At 57.6% G+C, this 24,540-nt stretch overlaps 1 protein-coding gene and 2 pseudogenes across 1 annotated transcript; 2 read left to right on the forward strand and 1 right to left on the reverse strand.

Moving 5' to 3' along the window:
* Positions 1-209: 209 nt before the first annotated feature.
* On the reverse strand, positions 210-8,051 carry LOC102943598 (cytochrome P450 2F3). The gene is made up of 9 exons (XM_037884409.1): positions 7,875-8,051; positions 6,976-7,138; positions 5,640-5,789; positions 4,965-5,125; positions 4,027-4,203; positions 2,448-2,589; positions 1,938-2,125; positions 1,032-1,173; positions 210-391 (listed from the first exon to the last, which is right to left on the reverse strand). Exons 1-9 carry the CDS (start codon positions 8,049-8,051, stop codon positions 210-212), a joined length of 1,482 nt encoding a protein of 493 aa, XP_037740337.1.
* Positions 8,052-9,118: 1,067 nt separating this feature from the next.
* Positions 9,119-17,411, forward strand: LOC102945369 (annotated as a pseudogene).
* A 1,249-nt stretch (positions 17,412-18,660) lies between these two features.
* Positions 18,661-20,785, forward strand: LOC119563567 (annotated as a pseudogene).
* The last annotated feature ends 3,755 nt before the right edge of the window (positions 20,786-24,540 follow it).

Here is a 24,540-nt window from a genome sequence, read left to right on the forward strand (position 1 = left end):
GGCACGGAAGGGGGATCCCCAAGGGACGGTTTCAGCGTTGGGGGCGCAGCAGCGCTCCTGTGGCCTCGCTGACGTTGGGCGCGATGGGGCTTTGCCCGGCTCAGCCCTTCAAGAAAACCCACCGAGGGGGCTGCGAGCGGGTGAAAGGCAGGTCACTTTATTGGGGCGCGAAGGTGGGGAGCAGCTGGGCTGGGGCTGGGAGGCAGGGCTCAGCGGGGAAGCAGGCAGAACTCGTAGGGCCGCGGGATGCTCCCCAAGCCGCTGGACTCGGGCGAGATGTCGATCTCCGCGGGCGCCGCCAGGGCCCGGAGGGTGAAGTTCTGCAGGATGGCGGTGAGGAAGATGAACAGCTCCATGAGGGCCAGGCTCTCGCCCAAGCAGAGCCGCTTCCCTGCGGGGGAGAGAGGCCGAGGCGCTCGTCAGACGGAGCCTGGCTTGCCCCAGCCCCAGCCGCCCACCTCCCCTTTCCTCGGCCACAGCCGCGAGCCCCGCCATGGGGGAGCGTCCACCGGGGGCGTATCGTGGGGAAACGTTCGGGGGGGGCCCCAGGATGGGGCCGCAGCCAGTCCCTGGGAGTTGCCGGGGTGACGCCGGGGTCAGCTGGGGGGGGGCGAGATCCTGCGTGGTGACAGGTGGCTGCTCCTCAGGACTACGGGAAAGGGGCTGTTTTCTACGGGTGAACAAAGTCACGGGTGGAACTGGGGAGAGAACCCAGGAGTCCTGGCTCCCAGCACCAATCCACCAGATCCCACTCCCCTCCAGAATGGGGGAAAGGACCCAGGAGTCCTGGCTCCCAGTCCCCAATGCTGTAACCACTAGACCCCACTCCCCCAAGCTGGGGAGAGGACCCAGGCGTCCTGGCTCCCAGCCCCCCCTGCTCTAATCACTAGACCCCACTCCCCTCCCAGAGCTGGGGAGAGGACCCAGGCGTCCCGGCTGGGGGGCGCACTCTGCCCACAGCAATGGGAGACGCTTCTGCTCTGCAGTGTCCCGGCGGCGCCCCCAGCCTGGATGTGCCCCAGCGGCGCTACCTGCCGAGAAGGCCATGAAGGCGTCGTTTCTCCGGAAGCGCCCGTTCTCGTCCAGGAAGTGGGTGGGGTCGAAGCAGGTGGGGTTCTTGAACTGGGTGGGGTCGGCCTGGGCCGTGCACAGCAGCGGGATGATGTTCAAGTCCTGCGGAGCCAGCAGGAGGTGCAGCCTTGAGACCCCGACATCCCGATATTATGGGGCCCGTCCCGGTATTAGGGACTTTGTCTGGGAGAGGCAACTGTCGCCCCCCCTGGCCCCCGGCCCAAACCGCCGCCAAACACAAGTGTCCAGACTTTTCACACTTGCTGGCTGATCGCTCTAGGCCGGGGCGATGGCGTGGAGACGCCAGGTGCCCTGCAATCTGGCTGTGGGGCGGGCGCCATTGCCCCCGGTCAGCTCGCGCCAGCACCCGGCGCTTGCCACCAAGCCTACTGCAGGTGGGGCGGTGAGACGGGGGGGTGTCGCTAGAAATGGGTGTGTCTGGAAAAGGGGGGTGTGGTTTCAGCAGGAAAGAGGGCGTGGCTGTGGGAAAAGGAGGTGTGGCCAGTCAGGAGGCCAGTGGTGGGGAGAAAGGGGTTGTGGCTGGAAAAGCTCGCATGAGGGGTGAGGGAAGGGGTGTGACTGGAGAAGGGGGGGCATGGTTAGTGAAAATGGGTGTGGTCTGAGAAGGAGGCGTGGCTAGTGAAAGGGGTATGGTCAGATAAGGGGCGTGGCTATTGAAAGGGGCGTGGTCGGATAAGGGGCGTGGCTAGTGAAGAGGGGTGTGGTTGGGGGAAGGGGTGGGCCTGGGATGCCCTCCCAGTCTGTGATTTCAGCCCGTGCAGCCATCCTGCCCCAGTGTAAGTCAGAGCAGCCCCCAGGCTCCCCTGGCTCGGGGCGGAGCGCCCTCCCGCGCTGGGCCCACCGACCTTGGGCAGCGTGTAGCCGCGGAACTGAATGTCCCGGGTGACGGTGTGGGGCACGCCCATGGGGACGATGTCCGTGAAGCGCTGGATCTCATGGATCACGGCGTCTGTGTAGGGCATCCGGCTCCGGTCCTCCATGCAGGGGCTGCGGTGGGGGCCGATCACCCGGTCAATCTCCTCGTGCAGCTTCTCTGGAGGGAAGGGGACAGGGTGAGGCTGGCGCAAGGGCGGCACCCGCCATAAAGCCCCCAGGGCCAGGAGCCTCGCTGGTGTTGATCCACATCCCTTCATTGCAGTCTGCAGAGATGCCAGCGGGGGACCCGGGCCTCCCCTGGACGCCAGCTCAGATCCGGCCCCATTGACTCCCATGGAGCTATGGCTGGGGAAATTTGACAAGCAGCTCTCTTTGGGTGAGTTACGAACGTGAGCCCCTCCTGCCCCCCTTCCCACCCCCGCCTACGTTGGGATAATCCCGGCATGTGGGAATTCTTCATCCCCCTGCCCCGGGGCTACCTTCGATCTCAGGGTGTCGGAGCAAGATGCGGAGCCCGTATCTCAAGGTGGAACTGACGGTCTCCGTCCCAGCAAAGAACAGGTTCACGGTGGTTTTAGACATCGTCTCGTCGTTGAAGTGTGTGTTGGGGTTGTTCTTTTCCTGCGAAGGAAGGATGCAAGAATGCTGTGTGTGTGTGTGTGTGTGTGTGCGAGACACCACCCTGTAATAGAATTCTCTCTGGGGGGGTGACCCCCGGAGAGTCGGACCGTTGTGGGAGATTTCCTACAGCTAGGTGAAACTTTTCACCTGAAACTTTTATCTGGCAAACAAGCCGCACTGAAACACCCGGCCACTTTGCGTTGATTTCGCCACGTTGGGCGTTCAAAGAACTTTGGAGGGGGAAAAGTCACAGCGTGTCATTCGTTTTGGCTTGAAACGACTTGGTTTCAAAATATCCTTTAACTTTATGAAGGAAAAAAAATTAAACCTGTTTGAGGACGGTCGAAATCCAACTGAAAGGAAAATGTTCCCGACTTTTCTGGCGTGCGGTTGGCTTAGCGGGAGGCGCTCTCCCTCGGCGTAACAGCTGACCGGCTCAGTGGCGCTGTTGACTGGATCAGTCGTAAAAACTTGACTAGAGATGGACAAGTCCCCTCCCCCCAGGCAAATAGTCGACTTTTCAGGGCACCAGAACTGTTTGCAAATTTAGGTTGAATCCAGCAAATGGTTTCAGCCAGAAACAATACGTTTTTTCCCCCCAGAAACGGTTCCTTCCAGCCTGACTCCCTTCGATTTTTCATTTCAAAATGGACTTTCATTTAAAAAAAAAAAAAAAGGCAAAAGATGTCCTGAAACTACACGAATAATAATAATAGGGACGGTGGGGGGTTGAAGGAACAATTTAAAAAATATCAGTTTTGGTTTGACCCAAACCACGTTTTTTCCCTGGGCGTTTTTGTGGTTCGGGCCCGGAACCAGCCGTCAGCTCTGCTCTTCATGGCTTGTGCTCGTGAGAGAGCAGCTGGTGTTTTCCTTGCAAGTAGTTTGCGACCACAGCGGCTTGTCAGATTCCAACTCAGGCGATTCCGTTCAGCCTGCCGCCAATCCCCAGGGGCCTGGACATTGTCTCTTTCCTCCCACCCCCCCAGATCCCCTTCTAAATCTGCCAGTTCTTTCAAATTAAGGGGGAAAGGGCCAGCCAATCCCAAAGAGTTTTTAATCCCCCACCCAGCCCACCCAAAAAACGTATGAGCATCATAACTCATCTCCCACTGCGACTCCACTAAATGAGGAAGGTCGGACAAGAAGGAACAACTAGGGACATGAGTCCCCTGCTGTCAAATTCACCTGCCTCTACTTAAATCCAACACACGGGAAACGCATCCGGGCACCCTCTTTTGGCTGACCCAGCGAGCGGGTAACGGCTTACGACTGCTGCCAAAGAACGGGATTGCCCCTGGAGCTCAAGTGGTGGAATTCTGGGCTTTGGGGCCGGGCTCAAGGTGTGTGTCTTGTTTTCCGGGAGCAGCCCCCTTTTTGCTATTTTTCGGGGGGTGGCCAGCTTGGGGGGCTCTCCTGCTGGCCAGGACGGGCTACCTGCTGGATTTTGATGAGGAAGCAGTCGATGAAATCCATCGGGTTGTTGGGATCCAGGATCTCTTTATGCATCTTCAGCTGCTCGCCGACGAAAGCGGCCAGCTTCAGGTAGTTCTTATAGATTTGCCTGTGAGGCCCGGGGACGTGTCTCATGATCTTGGGGAACGTGAACAGCAACTGGAAAGAAACGTAGGGGAGGGGGTGATAGAACTGTTAGTGGCTCAGTTCTCCCGATACAGAGCCGGGGACCGTGTTCCCCTCTGGGGACAGCAGCGGTGTCTAGATCTAAGACCGGCCGTCGGCTTCAGGACGCATGATCATGGCTGTTCTGGCCAAATCTTGATCAAGGGCTTCTGGGCAGAATGGGATGGGGTCCCTGGCTGGAGACACAGAGGAATGTCGAGTAGGGGGAGGGTGGTCGTGCGACCGTGCTATGGGGCAGGAATGAGACCAGAATCCTGTATCCAGTCTGGAGACAAGACGTCGAGAAATTGGAGAGGGGTTCAGGGGAAGACGACTCGCGGTCTGGAAAACCTGCCTCGCAGCAAGAGGAAGAGCCATCTCTGTTTAGCTTCTCCAAGAGAAGGTTAGGAGGCGACAGCTGCATGGTCCATATGTACCTCCAACGGGAGGAGATTTCGGACAGCGGAGGGGTCTCTAATCTAGCAGACAAAGACTGAGTGAGATCTAAAGGCTGGAGGCTGAAGGTAGAAAAATTCAGACAGGAAATAACGAGCAAACATTTAATTGTGAGGGCGATTAGCCACTGCAACACCTGACCTGGGGAGGGGCTGGTGTTTCTTTCATGTGGAGTCTAAAAGACATGGGCTAGCTCGCCCACCAGATATGGGCTGGAGGCAGGAATTGTCCAATGAGGTTCTCAGGGCTGTCTGATGGTCTAGGAGAGGCGGGCCCCCCCATCCCGAATCCTCTCTCACCTGCCCCCAGGTGGAACTCATGAGTTTCCAGTTGCTGTTGATCAAGTTGAGCAGGGTGAGGAATTTCTTGTCGGTGTATTCGAAACGCTTCCCGAAGACCAGGGTGCAGATGATGTTGGAGCCGGCGCAGCTCAGGAAGAAGGTGGGGTCAAAGGGTTTGCCTAGAGGGGAGAGTGAGGGCCTGCTGAAACCCCCAGGCCTTGTGCCCTCAGCCTTCCCCAGAGATCTCAAAGCACCGTACAGTAATTTAGCCACACTTTTCCCTGGCAAGCAGGGGTTCTCGCTGTCTGTCAGATGGGGAAACTGAGGCACAGAGTGGGGCACCGACCCAGCCCAGGTCACAGAATCAGTGGAATGGAATCCGGCATTCCTGACTCCCAGCTCAACCCACTAGACAACATGCTGTACCCAGACGCAGAACCCAGGAGTCCTAGGCCCCTCCCCCCTGCTCTAACCACTAGACCCCATGCCCTTCCCAGAGCCAGGATAGAACCCAGGCATCCTGGCTCCCACCTCTGCTCACCCACCAGAGAACCTAATTGGGTTTGTGCAGACTGGGGGCAGAGCCCCAGTGTTTGGATCAGGACGCAATGTTTGGATCCCAGATCTCTGGGTTTCCGGGTCACCGCCCCTCTCCTGCCCCTGCCCCCGGCTCATCCGTGAATGGAACGGAACCTTCGGTTTTCCGGAACTCGGACACCAGGACCTGGGCCTCCTCCTTGATCCGCTCCTCCATGCTCCTCTTCCCCATGCCAAAGTTCTTGAAGGTGGTGATGGCAAATCGGCGCAGCTGCCGCCACCGCTCCCCGGTGCCGTAGACGATCCCTGGGCAAAGGAAATTCAAAGCTGATCATTGCAAAAGGAACGCACAGTGGACAACATAATCCCAGCTCTCCATACACAACCATCGGGTCTCAATGAGCTGTGACCACTCAAGACAGAGATCTTGGCGTCATTGTGGATAGTTCTCTGCAAACAGCCACTCCATGGCAGTGGCCGTCAAACAGTGAACAGACTGTTGGGAACCATTAAGGAAGGGACAGATAATAGGACAGAAAATATCACGTTGCCTCTGTGTCCATCCATGGGACGCCCACAGCTTGAATCCTGCGTGCGGATGTGGTCGCCCCATCTCAAAAAAGATCGATTGGAACTGGAAAAGGTTCAGAGAAGGGCAAGAGAAATGCTTAGGGGTCTGGAACAGCTTCCGTATGAGGAGAGATGAATAAAATGGACTTTTCAGCTTGGAAAAGCGACGGCTAAGGGGAGATATGATAGAGGTCTGTAAAATCATGACTGGTGTGGAGAAAATGAGTAGGGAAGTGTTGTTTACCCCTTCACTTAACAAGAAACTGGGGTGAAATAATTAATAATCATCAAGTTTAAAACAAACAAAAGGAAGGACTTCTGCACCCAACATATCAACCTGTGGAACTCCTTGCCAGGGGATGTTGTGAAGTATTACTGGGCTCAAAAAAAGAACTAGATCAGTTCCTGGAGGATAGGTCCATCAATGGCTTTTAGCCAAGATGGGCAGGGACATAACCCCAGGCTCTGGGTGTCCCTAAACCTCTGATTGCCAGAAGCTGGGAGTGGACGACAGGGAACTGATCACTTGATAACTGCCCTGTTCTGTTCATTCCCTCTGAAGCAGCTGGCTGTCAAGGACAGGATACTATGCTAGATGGACCATTGGTCTGATCTAGCCTTTTCGTATGCACCACACACTAGATACCACTCCTCTCTGTGACCTGGGGATAGAACCCAGGAGTCCTGATTCCCGACTCCAACACACTGGACGCCACTCCCCTTCCTGACCTGTGTAGAGAACCCAGGCGTCCTGACTCCCAGCCTCCCCAGCTTTAACCACTAACCACTCTCCCAGGAAGGGGAAATGGTTGGGAATCGACCGTGATCCCTGCCCCGGGGTTTCTGTGGTATGATTCCAGACCCTGCAATACAGCCAGGGGGTCAGGAGACTGAGCTGTGTGTCCGTCCGTCTGTGCCTCACCGTTTCCATTACTCCACATCTGCACTGCCGGGAAGTCCCCCCTGCCGCTGAACTCCTCGGCCTTATCAATCAGGGCTTCCTTCAGCACCTTGTACCCAGAAAGCACCACGCAGGGCCGGGAGCCCAGGTAAAAGGTGTAGATCGGGCCGTAGGTTTCGCTGAGCTGGAAGGAATAAAGGAAGGCGGCTGTTAACCCCGGGCTGCAAGGGTCAGTGGTCAGGGCGCGCGGCGGGGAGTCAGGACAGCTGGGTTCTTGCCTTAACTCTGCCACTTCCCTGCGGTCCGACCTTCGATTAGTCACTTCCCCCTTGCGTTTCTCCTCCTACCCTTTGTCTGGTCAGGTTGTGAACTCGCTGGGAGCCGGGCCTGTCTCTGATGCTGTATCTGTGCAGTGCCTGGTATAGCTGGGGGGCTGGGAGCCAGGACTCCTGGGTTCTATCCCCAGCTCTGGGAGAGCTGGGGGCTAAAGCAGTGGGGGCTGGGAGCCGGACTATTCTGGTTCTGGGAGGGGAGCAGGGTCTAGTGGTTAGAACGGGGGGGCTGGGAGCCAGGACTCCTGGGTTCTCTCCCTGGCTCTGGGAGAAGAGTGGGGTCTAGTGGGTGGAGCAGTGTGGGGCATTCTCACAGTCTAGGCTCCGGGGTTCTCCTGTGATGCTAATAATAATTCGAGCTGCATGACAAATACCATTCTGTTTTGGAGCCCAGGTGACAAACGGTTTGTGTTTCGCAGAGCCCCACCAGGGTTCGGCCCCCAGATGCCTGTGAGGTTCTGGGCCTAGGTGCCCCCTGAGGTTGCGTCCGGCTGCCCATTTCTACGACTCTATGAAAAGCCACGTTTCTGACGCAAAACTTTCCTGCCACTCAAACCACAATAACTAGCAAACTGAGGCACGACTCACCTTCCGCAGAGACTTTATCAGCTCCTTCACCTCCACCTGCAGCATGTTCCCCAGGAACGGGATGGGGGTGGGCCCGGGCGGCAGGTTGTGCCAGTTTTTCTTCTTGCGGGTCAAGAGGAGGAAGATGCACATGATGCATATCGCCAGGAGGATGCTGAGGGTCCCACTGAAATCCATCCTGGAGCCGGCCTCTCTCCTCCGCTGCACTTTGCGTTAGACCCTGGGTGATGCTGGCACAACCCTGTCTATATAGCCCCCCCCCAGGGGCCTTGCTGATAACGCCCCTCTTTGCATCACAGCTCTGGGTAAATAATTGCAAACTCTGCTGGATGGTGAAATTTGGAATTTACCCACTTGTGCCATCCATGGTGACCACCTGGGACAACTCCTCAGCGGGGCCTTGAACCCACCACCTCGCTCGCAAGCCGCCACTGGAGCTGAAGGAGCATGACCCGCTGTGTCTTCTCCATGGTGGACTCGTTTGCCTCGTCTCCGAGCTAGGGAAGGACTCAGAGTGGGCTGACGGGTGTTTATGTGGTGGGTGTCCGTGGGCTGGGGCATTATTCACCCATAAGGAATTCCGCCACGCGAGCAGTTTAGTCACTATGGGAGGACCAAGTACCACCAACTCCTTCGGAGCGTCACTGGCTTGGCCTGTGCCTCAGTTTCCCCACCTGTAAAATGGCAAGCAACGGGAAGCCAATGGGGAGTCAATAGGAAGTCAATGGGGCGTCAACAGGAAGTGAAGCAGGAAGCCAATGGGAAGTCAGTGAGACCTGGGCTGGGTAAGGGCCACAATATACAGCGCAACGAGAGCCTCAGTCTTAGCTGGGTCCTCCAGGCGCTACCGTAATACATATAATAGCAGTAATGCAATTAATACGGCTCTCATTCTTGAATGACGTTTCCCTACTGAACCGCTGTCAGGGAGCGAGCTGGCATCGCTGACACTGGCAGGAGACGCCTGCTGCAGCCAAGGCCGGAAGATAAAGGGACCCAGCGGGCGAAGCCGTAACCACGAGAGTCTGGGCGAGCGGCACAGCGGTTAATTATTACCTGTCCTGCCACTGTGCAGATCGGGCAGCTCAACTGGTCTGGGGAGAGCCAGTCCACCCCAGAACTTCATATGCACGAACGATGACCGTGTTTCGATAGAACAGTGACTTTCAGCCGGCCAGAGCCTTTCCCCGATGCCGCACACCGCCTGCTTTATATGCAAATCGGTTAGCTAGACATGCGGAATAATGGGGGCTGCAGCATGCTCCCCCAAGGTACAGAATGTCACACCGGGGTTCAGAGGCCACGTGGGACCCAGCGCGGCTCGTTAGCTCCTCCTCATGGCTGGGCCTAGGATGGACCTTTCTGAGTCTGCTGCTGATTCTTCGCAGAGGTGGTTGTTTGGCTCAAGCAGTGGAAGTTCAGGCTTTCGGACCCCAAGGTTCCCCCTTCAGCCCCCCCAGGGGTGACCTAGGTGGGGGTGTTATCGCCTGATTGTGGACCTGACCCGCCCCTCCATGGCCATTCAAAGGGATTGTCTCTTACAGCAACTCCATGGGGCCGGTGACCTCTGTGTTACTGTAATACACCTAATAGTGGTGAGAATCCGTGCGAGGAACTGGCAGCTCTCCGTGCGACCCGTCCAATTCTCCCCACCAGGCCCCTGGAGGAAAGGAGCCGAGGCCTTTCCAGCCGGAAACGAAGGGGAAGAATGGGCGAGTGTGGCAAATGCAGCATGAGGTGGACCGAACCCCTCCAATAAGTGGCATGGGCCGGGCACTGGGACGGTCGCTGCTGGCAGGGGACTGCCTTGGGGCCAGTGAAGGCTGGAGGTTTGCTTTGCCTCCGGGACTTCACCCCCAGAGAGAGGCAGGCCCTGCTGCCGGGAGCTCACAGTCTGAACAGCCAGAGGAAGGAGACGTAGATTCCAAGGGACCCCATCTCGTCCGGCCCCCGATAGCACAGGGCAGAGACCTGCCCTCCCTTCCCCCCCAAATTCCTAGGGCAGATCTTTTAGAAAAGCAGCCCGTCTTGACGTAAAGCCATCAGGGCTGGAGAACACACTGTGCCCCTTGGCAAAGGGTTCCCCTGGTGAATTGCTTTCATGCTTCAGAATTTATGCCTTATTTCCAGTCTGAATTTATCCAGCTTCAACATCCAGCCCGTGGGTTGTGTCAGCCCTTCCTCGGCTCACTCGTTGTTAAATATTTGCTCCCCGTGTCGGTACCGATAGACCGGGATCTCCTGCTCTTTGCTGGGTTTTCGAATCCTTTGATCATTCTTCGCTGAGCCCCTCCAACTGATCAGCGTCTTTCTTGAATCGTGGGCACCAGAACCTGACACAGGATCCCGGCTGCCGTCGCACCGGGGCCAAACACAGAGGGGAAATCACCTCCCTGCATGTGGGTCCTGCTTCACCCTCCCTCCTCCCCCACCCCCCAGGGCTTATCTTCACCAACGGGGAGCGGTGGCGGCAGCTGCGCCGGTTCTCCCTCGGCACTCGGTGGAACCTCGGCACGGGGCAGCGGAGCGTGGCGGGGCGGATCCAGGAGGAGGCCCAGCGCCTGGCAGAGGAGCTTGGGAACACAAAGGGTAGGTGCTTCCTGTCTCGCCTGCCGTCGCCGGAGCCCCCGTTCCAAGTGCCTCAGCCTGTTTACTATCTGCTCAGCTCTCTGCTCAGATTTCTCCCCGTGAACTGGTGGAACTCACTGCCACAGGCTCAGAGGCTCGTGCGGAGAAGGAGACCAGCCACCGGTCCATCAGCCAGGATTAGACAGCCAAGTTTAGAGCAAGTCCAAGGGAGGACGGATGGGCTCTGGGCTGGGAGTCAGAATGCCGCGGTCGGTTCCTGCCTCAGCCACAGGTTCCTGGTCTCTGCATCTCTCTTGGCCTCGTATCCTCACTCTGTGCAATGCGGATAAGAACCCCGTCCTTTGTCTGTTCACATTAGGAGCTCTTTGGGGCAGGAACTATCTTTCACAGTGTGCCTGGGCAGTGCCTGAAGTGCCAGGGACCCCTGTTCTCCGTCATGTTCTGGGCAGCGCCCGGCGTGACGGGGCCCTGATCTCAGTAGGGGTCTGGGCAGCGCCTGGAACAATGGGGCCTGATCTCGGTGGGGTCTGGGCAGCGCCTGGCATGACAGGGCCCAGATCTCAGCCGGGGTCCGGGCAGCGCCCGGTGCAACAGGGCCCTGATCTCAGCCGAGGTCTGGGTAGCACCTGGTACGATGGGGCCCTGATCTCGGTTGGGGTCTGGGCAGCGCCCAGCGCGACGGGGCCCTGATCTCAGCCAGGGTCTGGGTAGCACCTGGCACGATGGGGCCCTGTTCTCGGTTGGGGTCTGGGCAGCGCCCGGCCCGACGGGGCCCTGATCTCAGTTGGGGTCTGGGCAGCGCCCGGCGCGATGGGGCCCTGATCTGGGTTAGGGTCTGGCCAGCGCCCGGCATGATGGATCCCCAGTCTGTGATGGGGCCGCTAGGTGCTACTGTAATATACCTAATAATAATGATTAACCTTTGGGCCATAGGCCAACTGGATAGTAACCATGGGGTGGAAGAAGAAACCTCTGCAAGTTATTCCTGAATTGCCCACCAGGGCACCTTCCACTCTTCCACCTTCCTCTAGCCCAGAGATGCTCTGACCTCCGCAGCTCAGGAGTCAAATTAGTGATCCACATACCCAAGAGAGTCACAGCCGTGTGAATTAAGTGCACTATCGAATCAGATTTCAACAGCCTGACAGGCAAAAGGCTTCGTTTAGAGCTCTGTGTATTATTCTTACAGAAAATGAGTTAAGAACTTCACGCAAGTTCATCACATAATTGGTGACTAACACAGTAAAAGTCTCCTGGTTGGTCAGTAACGTAGATCGGTTACTAATCCACTCACACTGCGTGGTAACGTCACGGGCTGCAAAGAGACCCATTACGGCGCCACTTGCGGCCTGCACGCCTGGGTCGGGGTCTCGCGGCCCTACAGCAGCTGGCGAAGGCTGCGGGGGGAGGAATTTCTGGGCTGGGTGGGCCCTGAGCCTCCCAGGCTAGTCCATTGCCCTGGCTGCTGGGGCTCCCCTGCACTCTCCGTGGTGCTGAAAGTCCTAGCACCATTTGCAGCCTGAATCCGCTTTCCCTGGGCCCTGTGGAGCTCTCTCCCCTTTCCCCAGGCTCGCCCTTCGACCCCACCTTCCTCCTGGGCTCCGCCGTCTCCAACATCATCTGCTGCCTCGTCTTCGGCAGCCGCTTTGGCTACAAGGACCAGGAGTTCCTCACCCTGCTGAGCTGCATCAACCAGAACTTTCGCCTGCTGAGCTCCCGCTGGGGCCAGGTGGGGCTGGTGCCGGGGTGGGACCGAGTGAAAGTCACCCCCGTGATGGATGGACAGAGAGCTGGGGGTGTCAGGGCAGGGATAGATGGATGGACAGATAGAGGGGTGTGTAGGGGGGTGGATGGATGGATGGGCAGAGGGGTATTCATGGGGAAGGCGGGAGGGGCGGATGGACGGAGGGGTGTGTGGGGGGAAGGCGGGATGGGTGGATGGATAGAGGGGTGTGGGGGGAGGCGGGATGGATGAATAGACACACAGACAGATTCTCTTTGTTCTGGACTTGGACACGTGACCCCCCGTTTCGGTGTCCGGACCCACTGAGATCCCGGCTGCTCCTGGCTATTTTGCTGGCCACCCCCTGGGTACTGGGCATGTGCCCTCGCCATCTCCCCCGTGCCCGTCTCTTGCAGCTCTACAGCGCGCTCCCGCCCCTCCTGGCCGCTCTGCCGGGCGGCCCCACGCCATGTTCCACAACGCGGACGCCCTCAAGCGCCTTGTCTTGGAGAGAGCGAAGCGGCCCCAGGACTCGCTGGGTCCCAGCTCTCCCGACAGCTACATCGACTGCTTCCTGCTCCAGACGGACCAGGTTTTGGAGCAGCCCCAGGGATGGCCCTGGGCGAGGGGGCGGGAGATCTGAGTTCAGTGCCCCCCTCTCACAGGCCCCCTGGGTGACCCCGGGGAAATCCCAGCACGCTGGGGCCCTAATCTCGGCCGGGGTCTGGGCAGCGCCTGGCATGACGGGGCCCTGATCTTTGCCTTGGATGATGCTGTTTTGTATCGTCACCCCTGCTTCCTGTCGGTCCCTCTTGCTTCTGATGGAGCCTCTGTTCTTCCTTAAATCCACCGTCTCGTGTTTTATTGTAAGTGCTCCCCAGTGGCCTGTTTTCCGGGTGCTTTAAGGGAAAAGCGGTGAATGGTTGCTGCTTTGGGGGCAGAGCGGCTGCGATTTCCATGAGAAGCCGGTGTCAGGGGCTGGCTAGCACAGGGGACTTGGGGCTTGGGGGCCACCTCTTGGGGCCCAGCCCGGAGGAGAGGCCTTGGATGGACCCCAGGCTGGTGCTGTTTGGGCACTCATGCCTAGCTGGCACCTGCAAGATCCCCGTCACTCAAGGCTGGGGGGTCACAGTCCTGGGTACCCCAAGAACCATCCCAGTTTCTGTTTAGCCCTGTGCTCCTCGCCCACCCCCCAGGAAAAGCAGAACCCCGACACCGAGTTCACCACCGAGAACTTGGTCATGACGACGCTGGAGTTGTTCTTTGCCGGGACGGAGACGGTCAGCGCCACCCTGAGATGCGGGATCCTGCTTCTCATGAAGTACCCTGAGATAAAAGGTAGGGCGGGGGGAGGTGCTAAGGTGCTGGCCTGGGGCTCGGGGGCCCTGGGTTCAAGTCTTGGCCTTGCTCGGTGCCTCTGTGACACAGAGATCACACTTCTCCCCTGTGCTGCGAAGGGGAAACCCCTGGGTGTTTCTGACAGGGCTCAGGTCTGATAAGAATACGGGGCACGGGCCCCAGCTGGCGTGATTCGGTGCTGCAGTAAGTGATGCCAGCCGAATAGCAGGCTGTGATGGGGTGAGCTGCCCCTTTCAGGGTAGCGGTATCCAGGGTTAGCTCACCCCTGTTGTGTGCTGGGGCCCTGTAAGAGTTCAGGGCGCTGTGATAGGCAAAGGACGACAGGAGAAAGGCTCCCGTCGGGTCAGCGACAGGCTGCGTATCCCGAGACGAGACTGGAGGTAGAAGCCGCTGGTTTGGCAACACACAGCAGCCCCACGACAGGAGGAGCCAGAGCAGCCCCGGTGCCGCTGGGGAAGACCCTGGCGCAAGCTGTCCGGAGAGCGGGAGCTGCCCTGGGGGAGAGCAGAGATGTGCCCCGGGCGCAGAGCGCTCGGTGCCGCTCCAGAGCCCAGGGCAAGGTGGAGAGCAAGAGACGCATGATGACGCGGCGGCCCCAGCTGGAGGGAGCTGGAGAGGAGGCAGCCAGGCTACTGGGGCCGCGGCTCGGCGGGACACCCGAGGCACGGTGGCCAGCTGAGGCCAAGGGATGTTGTGAGGGCGGTTGCAGAAGCACCAGGTCCCCGAGAATCAGCGGGTGGAAAAGTGAGAGGAACGGGACCGCCGTCGCGGAGCGGAGAGCCAGCCGGGACACAATGGAGAGGACGGGGTCTCCCGCCATGAAGAAGAGAAACGAGACTCTCCCATTCAGAGAGCAGGAGCAGCACAAAGAGGGCAAACCTGGGGGTCAGGGTGAGCTAGGGTGACCAGACAGCAAGTGTGAGAAATCGGGACGGGGGTGGAGGGTACGTGTACGTACTGGGGTGGGGTGTGGTGGGCTCCTGAGTAGGAGGCAGCCATAACGAAGCTTAAACAGGGTCCCAGGCCTGTTTCAATAGGGTGAAAGGGCCAGACTGTCTAGTGGCCCCACAGATTTCTGGCCCCATGGAGGCCAGTGGAGCAATGCCAGATTACACCCCCTGGGAACTTGGCCCAATGGTACCAATCCGAACCTGCAATGTTGCCTGCAGAAATACAGTGGAGATAGGTTGGGTTCCCTCTCCCTCACACCAGTTTGAATCTGGAGTCACTCCATTTGCTGGTAGCAATAGTAGGCTGTTATCTTCTATGTCACTGGGGTTTTGTCAGTGTGGGAGCTAGTGCGAGTGGAGGATCCAGGCCGTCGTTCCCGCCACCCCAGCCTTTGGGCTCAGTCTTGTTCCTCTCGGTGCAGAGAAAGTTCACAAGGAGATTGACCAGGTGATTGGGCGGTCCCGCCTGCCGGCGACTGAGGACCGGATCCGCATGCCCTACACCGACGCCGTGATCCACGAGGTGCACAGATTCGCCGACGTCATCCCCATGAGCCTCCCGCACGTCACGACCCAGGACGTCCAGTTCAGAGCATACGTGATCCCCAAGGTCGGGCTCCCGGTGCCAGGGCGAGGGCAGGGCCAAGGTGCTGGGGAACGCTGAGATCTCTTGCTGTCTCAGGACCAACTCTGTCCCCTCCAGCTTCTGGACCATTGAAGTCCATGGAAAGACCCTCCGTGGGCTTTGGATGACTCTGCCAGACCATTTCACCCAGGCTTTCTCGGTCACCCACCATGCGATGCACCGGATTGGCAGCCTCGGTCCCTTCAAGCCATGTGCTGAGTCCAGCCAGCTGCCCACTCCCCCCGAACCTCTGACATGGGAGGCGGGCACGTCAGGCGTGAGGTAGGGAAGGTTCTGGCCAGAGGTAAAGCAGAGCTAATTGAAATGAGGGTGGGGGGAGTGGGTTTTTTGTGTGCGTGGAAAATTTTGATGAAAACTGGGGAACATTTCAATTTTGGGGCAAAAATTTGAAATCTGAAAAATTTGGGCTGAGAACTGAAACATCTCAATCCCAAAAGGCTGCTGCAAAGCTTCATGGGAGATGTAGTTTGAGTGCCGCATGTCCCACTCTCCTCTACAGGCCAGGCTTCCTGATCAGACTACACCTCCCATGGTGCACCACAGCATCCCCTCTTGGACAAGGGGAGGCACTGCCTCATGGGAGTCCTTGGCCATGGTGCACCATGGGAGATGTAGTTTGCGTTCCTTATGCTCCCTTTCTCCTTTATAAGCCGGGCTTGCTGGTCAGACTACATCTCCCATGTTGCACCGCAGTGTCCCCGCTTGGACGAGGAAAGCTGGTGCATCCTGGGTGTCCCTAGCCATGGTGCATCATGGGAGATGTAGTCCATCTGGAAAGCCTGGCCCATAGGGGAGAATGGGGACACGAAACAACCAAACTACAATTACCATGGCTGGCGACCCACACGATGCTCTGGCTGTCCCCAGCTGGTGTCCATCCTCTGCACAGGCGGGCGGTTGCTCTGCTTCACCGGATGTGTGCAGGGTGAAGGTCAACCACTTAGCAAAAGGGGATGGGCCGTGGGATGGAAATGATGGGAAGACGACCCTGGGCTCGGCTGGTGCCCCCCCCCGCCCACGTCAAGGGGTAGGATGTGTTGGCCCTGTCTGCGTCCCGTCATCTCCCAGGTGGTTTTCTCTGTTACCAGGGCACCACCGTCATCCCCTTGCTGAGCTCAGTCCTCCGGGATACAAGTCAGTTCAAAAACCCGGATGTCTTTGACTCCGGGCATTTCCTGGATGGGAGCGGGCACTTCCAGAAGAGCAATGCCTTCATGCCGTTCTCTGCAGGTAAGAGGCGTGTATTCACATTCAAGAGTGGGTGAGGCCTACTGGTTAGAGCAGGGGGCCGGAGCCCAGACATCCTGTTTCCCTGCTCTGACTGTGTCCTGGTCTCGCTCAGAGCTGGGCTGGAACCTGCCGCTCTGGCCCAGCTACGCCGCGTCCGTCAGTACTTACTCCTCAGGTTTCCCTCTAACCCCGCTTGCCATCCTGTCTCCTCTCCCAGGCAAGCGGGTGTGCGTGGGCGAGAGCCTGGCACGCTTGGAAGTCTTCCTCTTCCTCACCGCCATCCTGCAGCGCTACACCTTGGAGCCGCTCGGCGACCCGGGCACCCTCGACACCAGCCCTGTGGAGAGCGGGCTAGGGAACATCCCCCACCCCTACGAACTCAGGCTGCTCCCGCGCTAGAGTGCGCCCCGCGTCAAAAGCCCCCCATAAAGCCGAGGACCATGTGTGGTGCAGTCACCCCTACTTCAGAGAGGCTAGACCCCTGCCCCCCCTTCCAGCTGAGGCCCCACCCCTTCTGCCTGAAGGTCCCACCCCACACCGCCCCTTCTGCCTCCCCACTCTCTCTGGCCAGCCTGCCAGTGCAGCCCCGAACCCCAGCCAGCCCGTCGCAGTCCAGAGGAGTCTCAAGTCCCCGCCAGCCGGCCAGGGTTGAGCTCTGAGCCCGGGCCACCCAGAGGAGCTCTGAGCCCTGCCGATGAGCCCCTGGAAGAAACACAGGGTAGAAAACAAGCCCTCGTTAAGCAAACTGCTGATTTGTGTCACGTTCCTTCCTTGGGGTTCTCTGGGCGGAAAAGGACGAGGAAGTTGAATTTGATGTTTGCAGAGTTCTAGGAACCAACCTCAACAACCCCGACTAGCAGCATAAGCGAGATGAAGGGGCAGCATGGTGAGATTTTTATTGGCATGTGTCGTTAAACGTCCATTTCGCCGCCCATGCAAACCGATGTAAAAACCTGCACATCCAAATTCCCAGCTAGGCAAAGTCAGCAAGAGGCTGCGTGAGAACGTCTCAGAGCGTGAGCTGGGCCCAGGTATCCGCCGGGCTCTAGTTATAAAACCTTAGAGCTTTGAATCTCATCATCTATTGTCATTAAGTAATCGTTGTCTGCTTCCCCCCACTCTCTGACCTCCCCGCCCCCTTATTTCCCACAACTGTGAAAATTTAAATTGATACAACTAGGGGACAATGCTTAAAACCCCGCATTTTGAGCAACTGGGAACATTTACATTAAAAAAATGCTTAAAAAGAAACACCAATATAATCCATCAGAAGTCTAAGAAAAATTCTGCTAAGCCTAGATCTAAGAAGGCAAAGATAGCTTTGGAGGTTGGAGGGTTGGGGGTTTGGCGAACGTAAACGGGCGAATTGGTCAATACAACGGCCAGCTGGGTTTTCGGAAGCCAGTAACACGAGCGCAATAAGAAATGACACGTCTCCTCGCCCACTAGCCTGGGAAAGTGACTTCGTTTCGGGTTTTGACTGAGTCCCTCACAACCAGGCCTCATGTGGGCTAATTGGTTCTTGGCTCTGGCTTTTGCTAACGTCACAGAGGAAAAACCACCCGAAGCTAAAGCGTTAAGACAATTTTGTCACTGGCTTTCCCAAGGGCTCCTTCTCCAGGCAGCTACGGTGATCAGCCTTTTAACCTACCTCTCCATCAGCCCAGGAACCAGGAGGTTGGTACCTGGGTCAGTGGTTAGACACTGAATAAACCGGACTTTAGATTGATCTATTACCCGGTGCAGTGACATATTAACCCAGGGCTTTCTAGCCCGGCCAGCTGGATCATAACACTCCTTGGAAGCTGGAGGGAGTAGGGCAAAGATCTGGGAGCTGGATGGAAGGGGGAGAGGCAAACCCAAGGGGGTGTGGTGTGAGAGGAGGGTCTGCAGAACTGCAGGAGACATGGGAACAGGCCAGCAGGGTGTGTAGCAGGAGAGATGGTGGGAGGGATGAATGGATGGAGGGATGGAGGGAGGGATGGATGGCCAGCAGGATGTGTAGTAGGAGGGATGGATGGATGGAGGGATGGTGAGAAGGATGGATGGCCAGCAGGGTGTGTAGCAGGAGAGATTGGTGGGAGGGATGGATGGATGGAGGGAGGGAAGGAGGGATGGATGGCCAGCTGGGTGCGTAGCAGGTGAGATGGGTGGGAGGGAGGGAAGGATGGATGGAGGGATGGATGGCCAGCAGGACACGTAGCAGGAGAGATGGGTGGGTGGTCCCATGTATCTTTAGCATATGGAGGTTTAGCCATAGTTCCATGCTCCGGTCCAGCAGGGAAGGCGATGGAGCCAAGGCCACCATGGCCAAGCCCCCCTCCGCTGACGGATGCTCAGAAACTCACCCCCTTGCCCCCATCCCCACCTGTGCAGATGCGGGATAAGTACGGCCCGGTGTTCACGGTGCACCTGGGCTCCCGGCGGGTGGTGGTGCTGTGGGGCTACCAGGGGGTGAAGGAGGCCCTGGTGGACCAGGCTGAGGAGTTCAGCGGGTGCGGGGAGATGCCGGTGTTCTCTAAGGATTTCAACGGGCATGGTGAGCGCTCTCCTTCTGGGTCCCCGCTCGGCGTCTCTGGCAGCGTCCCGTGTGCAGGGGTGAAGGCAGCAGGGTGGTGTAGCGGGCAGGATCCTGGAGACCTGGGTTCTGTTCCCCTCTCAGCCGCTTGATGCGGGCAAGTAACTTTATCTCTCTGTTCACTGCGGCCCTAGGCGGGGTCCTGGCGCTGTATAAACACAGAACCGACCCAAAGGGCCTGCCATCGCCATAGAAACTATGACAGGTTTCAGAGTAACAGCCGTGTTAGTCTGTATTCGTAAAAAGAAAAGGAGTACTTGTGGCACCTTAGAGACTAACCAGTTTATTTGAGCATGAGCTTTCGTGAGCTACAGCTCACTTCATCGGATGCATAGAAACTATGCACATTCATTTCAGGCTGACTGCAAATGAGAATTTTTTGGTAAACTGAAAACAATTTGAGACTTTCATGATGGGTCGCGCTGACTGATTCAGTTCAGACTTTTCACCTTTAAAACGACTGAGAAGCCGTTGCTAACGGAAAAAATCAAACCGTTTTGTTTTGAAACTGTTTTTTCAGAATTTTTTGTTGGCTGGAACAATTTGGCGAATTCAACGTGAATTCGCTGCATGTTTCGGTTAACCCCCAATCTGCATATTTGGGGGAACATTTCATCCGAAAAATTTTGCTCTGCTTGAGTAGCTACTCTAAGAGTTTACTAGGACTGGTTGAAAACTTCTCATTGAAATGTTCTAGTCTGGCAATAAATTCAGTTTCTGACACTACAGATCTTTCTGGGGGAAACGTCTGCTTTCCTTGAAACCTTTTCTTTTAATGAGGAAAATTCTCATTTTTTTGGCAGCAGGGTTTTGACTTCAAACCTTCAGCTCAGCTCTCAACTCCGTGAGTTTATGGAGTAATCCCATTCGCTGGCAGCAGTAGTAGGTTGTCATCCTATCAGTGAACCAGCCTTGAGGCAGGACACAAGCTCTGCCAGGGTGTTGAATCAGCAGGGTGGGCCAATAACTGCAGCCACTGAGCATGTATCCTAAAGGACGGACCTTTGCTAACAGGACCCTTTAGGGAGGCCGGATGGCCTAGTGGATAGAGCCCAGGACTGGGACAGTCTGCCACTCCTTGGGTAACTTTGGGAAAGGCACCTCCCCGTCTGTGCATCCATTTCCCCATCTGGATAACGATACCGACCTGCCTTGGTGTGGCGCTGGAGGGGACGAGCTGGATAAGAGCTAGGCGGGATGGTGATGTTTATATCTTTCTCCAGGAGAAGCAGAATCCAGCTACTGAGTTTTCCCTGGAGAACCTGGCCATGGCCACCTTCAACTTATTCTTCGCTGGGACTGAGACCACGAGCACCGCCCTGCTCTACGGTTTCCTGATCCTGCTGAAACACCCGCAGGTCCAAGGTAAGGCGGAGAAGTGGCTTAGCTGGGATTTCCCCATTCCCCTTGGGGAAAACCCCACAGAAAGCCCAGCTGTAGCTCCGTTGACGTCAGTGGAATGAGGATGAGGTAAGGATTTGACCCCTTAGGGCCATAAATACCCAGCAGTCAGCTCTCTGCCAAGGGCCAGGCCACCCCGAGACAGTGGCTAGGATTCTAGGGATCAGCCTGAGTTATAGTCCAGTAACGGCCCCGCGTGAAACGCTCGCCCAGCACTGAGCTTTGCCCCCACAGTGAGGCTACTAATTCCCCTCTCTCCCGCCCCCGCAAGAGAAGATCCATCAGGAAATTGACGCAGTGATCGGGAGGGACAGGATGCCATACATGGACGCCACACTGCATGAGATCCAGTGATTCAGCGATATCCTGCCAATAAGCCTCCTGCATACCGTGACCAGAGACACCCGGTTCCAGGGGTACCTCATCTCCAGGTGAGGCCGCCCGGGAGAGTGAGCTGAGCGTGAGTCCCATGAGGGGCTGGGCACACCTAAAGCAGTGATTGCCCTGTGGGGGGCTATGATCCGAATCCGGCCCTGACCCCACTGCAATTGGTGGTGACTCTGGATTGACCCCACGGAGGCTGAGATCAGAATCCTGCCTGGTCCCGCATTGCACTCACTGGGTGATTCTGGATTTACCCCGGGGGAGCAGAGATCAGAAAACAGTCCCACTGGCAGAGTCCCAGAGGCTAATTCTGTTTTTCCACTGCTTTCCCAGGGGACGTACGTCCACCCCCTGCTGCGTACTGTGCATTTGGACTCAGAAGAACATAAAACCCCCGAAGCTTTTGCCCCTGAGAGGTTTCTAAATGAGAACGGTTGCTTCAAGAAACAGAATGCCTTCATGCTCCTTTCCGCAGGTGTGTAGTTCTAGGTGTTGTGATGGGGCAAGGCCCGATGGCTTTAGAAAAGTCGTGGGAGATAGATATATTAGCTCCAGGCTAAACAAATCCCTGGTACCAGGATAAGTGAAATGGCAGCTGCTCCAGGTCAATTAAGACACCTGGGGCCAATTAAGAACTTTCCAGAAGGCAGGGAGAACGCTAGGACACCTAGTTGGGGCTGGCTGAAACTAGGTAAAAGCCTCCCAGTCAGTCAGGTGGGTGTGCACGTCAGGAGCTGTGGGAGGAAGTTGTGCTGTTGGAGAGGCTGAGCAGTACACACCATATCGGGCACAAGGAAGGAGGCCCTGAGGTAAGGGTGAAGTGGAGCTTGAGGAAGTGGGGGCTGCTGTGGGGGAAGTAGCCCAGGGAATTGTACATGTCATGTTTCTAAAAGGTCAGCTAACATAGTGATACTATTAGGGTCCCTGGGCTGGAGCCTGGAGTAGAGGGGGGGCCCGGGCTCCCCCATCTCCCCCCCCACCCCCGATTAATCACTGAGACTGGGAGACAACAGCGACTGTGCAAGGGAGGATAACTTCTCCTCACCTCCCTCGCTGGCTTATGATGAAAATGGCTCAGTAGACTGTGACCCTTGTCTCTAGAGAGAGAAGGGTTACGTGGAGGGTCACAGTGAGCCTCTGAGGCTAGCAAAATCCGCCAGGAAACGCGGGACCCACGGAGGCAGGGACAGAGCTTTGTCACAGCGTCTGGTCATCAAGGAGCGCTGGGCTCTGGCCCTGGCTCTGCTAAAGCCGGCCCGGCTCCTCCGTTTGTTCAGCTGTGAAATGGGGCTAGTGCTTGGGAAGCCCAGAGGCCACGGCGGTGGGGGAAATGATCGGAAGTGTGGCAGGGTGGCTAAGGAGTGGGGCTGTTGCTCTCAGTTTATTTAGGGGCTTGTGAAAATTCCAGCTCAGCTGTGATCAGTTTTCGCTCTTTCTACTGGCTGCTTCTCACCTAATGTAGGGCCGGAGGGGAACCACGAGGCTCCCGCCTCTGGGGGCTAGAAACTTTCTTCTCATTTCAAGCCTCTGTTGATTCCTGGCCTGGTCATCCCCATTTGTTTCTGGCCTCTAGCTTCAATAACTCTTCCCCCTCCCTGGGGTTTAACCCCCTGATGGATTTATACAGAGCGGCCAGATCCCCCCCTGCAGCCTTCATGCTGCTAGGCTGGATGGGCCCAGCTCTTGGATTGTCTTTGGCTGCCCTTTAGGTCTGAGCAGTTTAGCCAACCCCCGGCTGGTTTCCACGAGGAGGAGAAATCGAAGTCAGGTCTGTCCTCAGTGGACAGAGAACACCCACAAAGTCCTGTTTCCCAGCACGCTGGAGAAACAAACAGCAGCGGGCAGTTTCCTGGCTCAGACATTCCCCCGTCTGCCTCTCCAGCGGGCTCTTTGCCCAAAAAGCAGTCTCTCTCTCTGATTCCTCCCAGAGGTCCATTCCCAGCTGGGCTCGTCTACCCAGGGAAACTGACCCAAGTCAGCCATCCCCATGGGGAGCTATTCTGCAATAGCCCTTCCAGTCAATGTCGACGAGGGGTGAGGGGTTAGTGCTCACCTGCTATGCACTTTGGAGTGCCATGGGTTATAGCTGCCCTTCCTCCAGAAGAGAGGAGTGATTGCTCCTCACACTCAGCACCGTAACTCCTTAACGAGCTCTGTGATTGTCTTTGTAATAAGGACTCACCGGCTGGCAGCACCGGGTCCAGGCTGATCTGTGGCCCCACCGCAGAGCCTGTCGTCAGTGTGCCTGGCTGATTGGCCCCTGGGTCTGAGCCCCCAGCTTAGCCCAGCCCAGGCATGAGCAGCCCCCCGGGGTGACTGTGTCCTCGCTGGTGCCACATTGACCCGTGTGTGTTGCTAGGACTTGGGGGGCAGCTCTCCTGGGTTAACGCTGCAGGGAGCAGAGCTGCACGGATTCTGTCCAGTGAACGGTGGGAGAACTGGCTTGTCTATGGCGGGGCAGGCGTTGGAGGAATACGGGTGCTGGATGGCCTTAGCCTGCATTCACACCGCAAAGTGGGCAGTGGGCTAACGACGTGGGAAAAGCCCCAGTAAGAGCCAGGACTGACTCGGCTGCAGCTCCAGCCCCCTAGATTGTACAGTGATTGCTGGGCCCGGCTGCTCGGTGCTAACGACGTGTTATTGCCCAGGGAAGTGGGTGTGTCTGGGCGAAGGCCTGGTCCGCATGGAGCTCTTCCTCTTCTTCACCACGGCCCTGCAGCGCTTCGCCCTCAGCTCGCCCGTTGACCCCCAGCAGCTCAGCCTGGCCCCTGACATCAGCAATCTAGGGAAGGTGCCACAGCGCTACCAGCTATGCCAGCACTGACGGGGGTAGGGGTGCCAACTCTCCGATTGCAGGAAACCAAACACTCCTGCCCCGCCCCTTCTCTGAGGCCCTGTCCCCTGTTCACTCCATCCCCCCTCCCTCCTTCGCTCGCTCTCCCCAACCTGCTCACTCACTCATTTTCACGGGGTTAGGAGGGTTGGGGTGCAGGAGGGGGTGAGGGCTCTGGCTGGGGCTGCAGGCTCTGGGGTGCGGACAGAAATGAGGGATTTGGAGTGTGGAAGGGGGCTCCCGACTGGGGCAGAGGGCTGGGGTGTGGGAGGGGGTTCGGGGTGTGGGCGGCACTTATCTCAGGCGGCTCCCGGAAGTGGCCAGCATGTCTGGCTCCTAGGCATAGGGGCGGCCAGGCAGCTCTGCGCACTGCCCCCATCCGGAAGTGCTGCCCCTGCAGCTCCCATTGACTGTGGTTCCTGGCCAATGGGAGCTGCGGAGCTGGCGCTCGGGGTTGGGGCAGCATGTGGAGACCCTTGGCTGCCCCTATGCCTAGGAGCTGGACATGCTGGCCACTTCCAGGAGCTGCATGGAGCCAGGGCAGGCAGGGAGCCTGCCTTAGCCCCGCTGTGCCACCAAATGGACCTTTAATGGGCTACTCAGCGGTGCTGACCGGAGCTGCCAGGATCCCTTTTCGACCAGGCGTTCCAGTCAAAAACCAGATGCCTGGCAACCCTAGACGGTGCGGGGTGGGGGGTCCTCGCAGCTGCCCCTCGGCCTGTTGGGATTGTTGCATCTCAGATTCACCTCTGAAAGCGTTTTCTGGCCTCCCCCAGCCACTCTGTGTAAAACAGATTTCAGTCGTAGTCTTGTGTACGCTGTGCTCCAGTGGACCCAGCCTGGCATGGGTGACAGGACTCCTGGGTTCCTTCCCCGGCTTGGGGAGGGGAGTGGGGTCTAGTGGGTTAGAGCAGGGGGGCTGGGAGCCAGGACTCCTGGGTTCTATTCCTGGCTCTTGGAGGGCAGCAGAATC

The sequence above is a fragment of the Chelonia mydas genome, chromosome 23 (genome assembly GCF_015237465.2).
Source record: "Chelonia mydas isolate rCheMyd1 chromosome 23, rCheMyd1.pri.v2, whole genome shotgun sequence".
Lineage (NCBI taxonomy): Eukaryota > Metazoa > Chordata > Testudines > Cheloniidae > Chelonia > Chelonia mydas.

Coding starts and splice junctions, on each gene's coding strand:
- LOC102943598 (XM_037884409.1), bottom strand. CDS start 8,051: ATGGATTTCAGTGGGACCCTCAGCATCCTCCTGGCGATATGCATCATG. Junction 4,204..4,964: donor TGAGTTCCACCTGGGGGCAG/GTGAGAGAGGAT, acceptor GTTTCTTTCCAG/TTGCTGTTCACGTTCCCCAA. Junction 392..1,031: donor CTTCATGGCCTTCTCGGCAG/GTAGCGCCGCTG, acceptor TCTCCCCCGCAG/GGAAGCGGCTCTGCTTGGGC.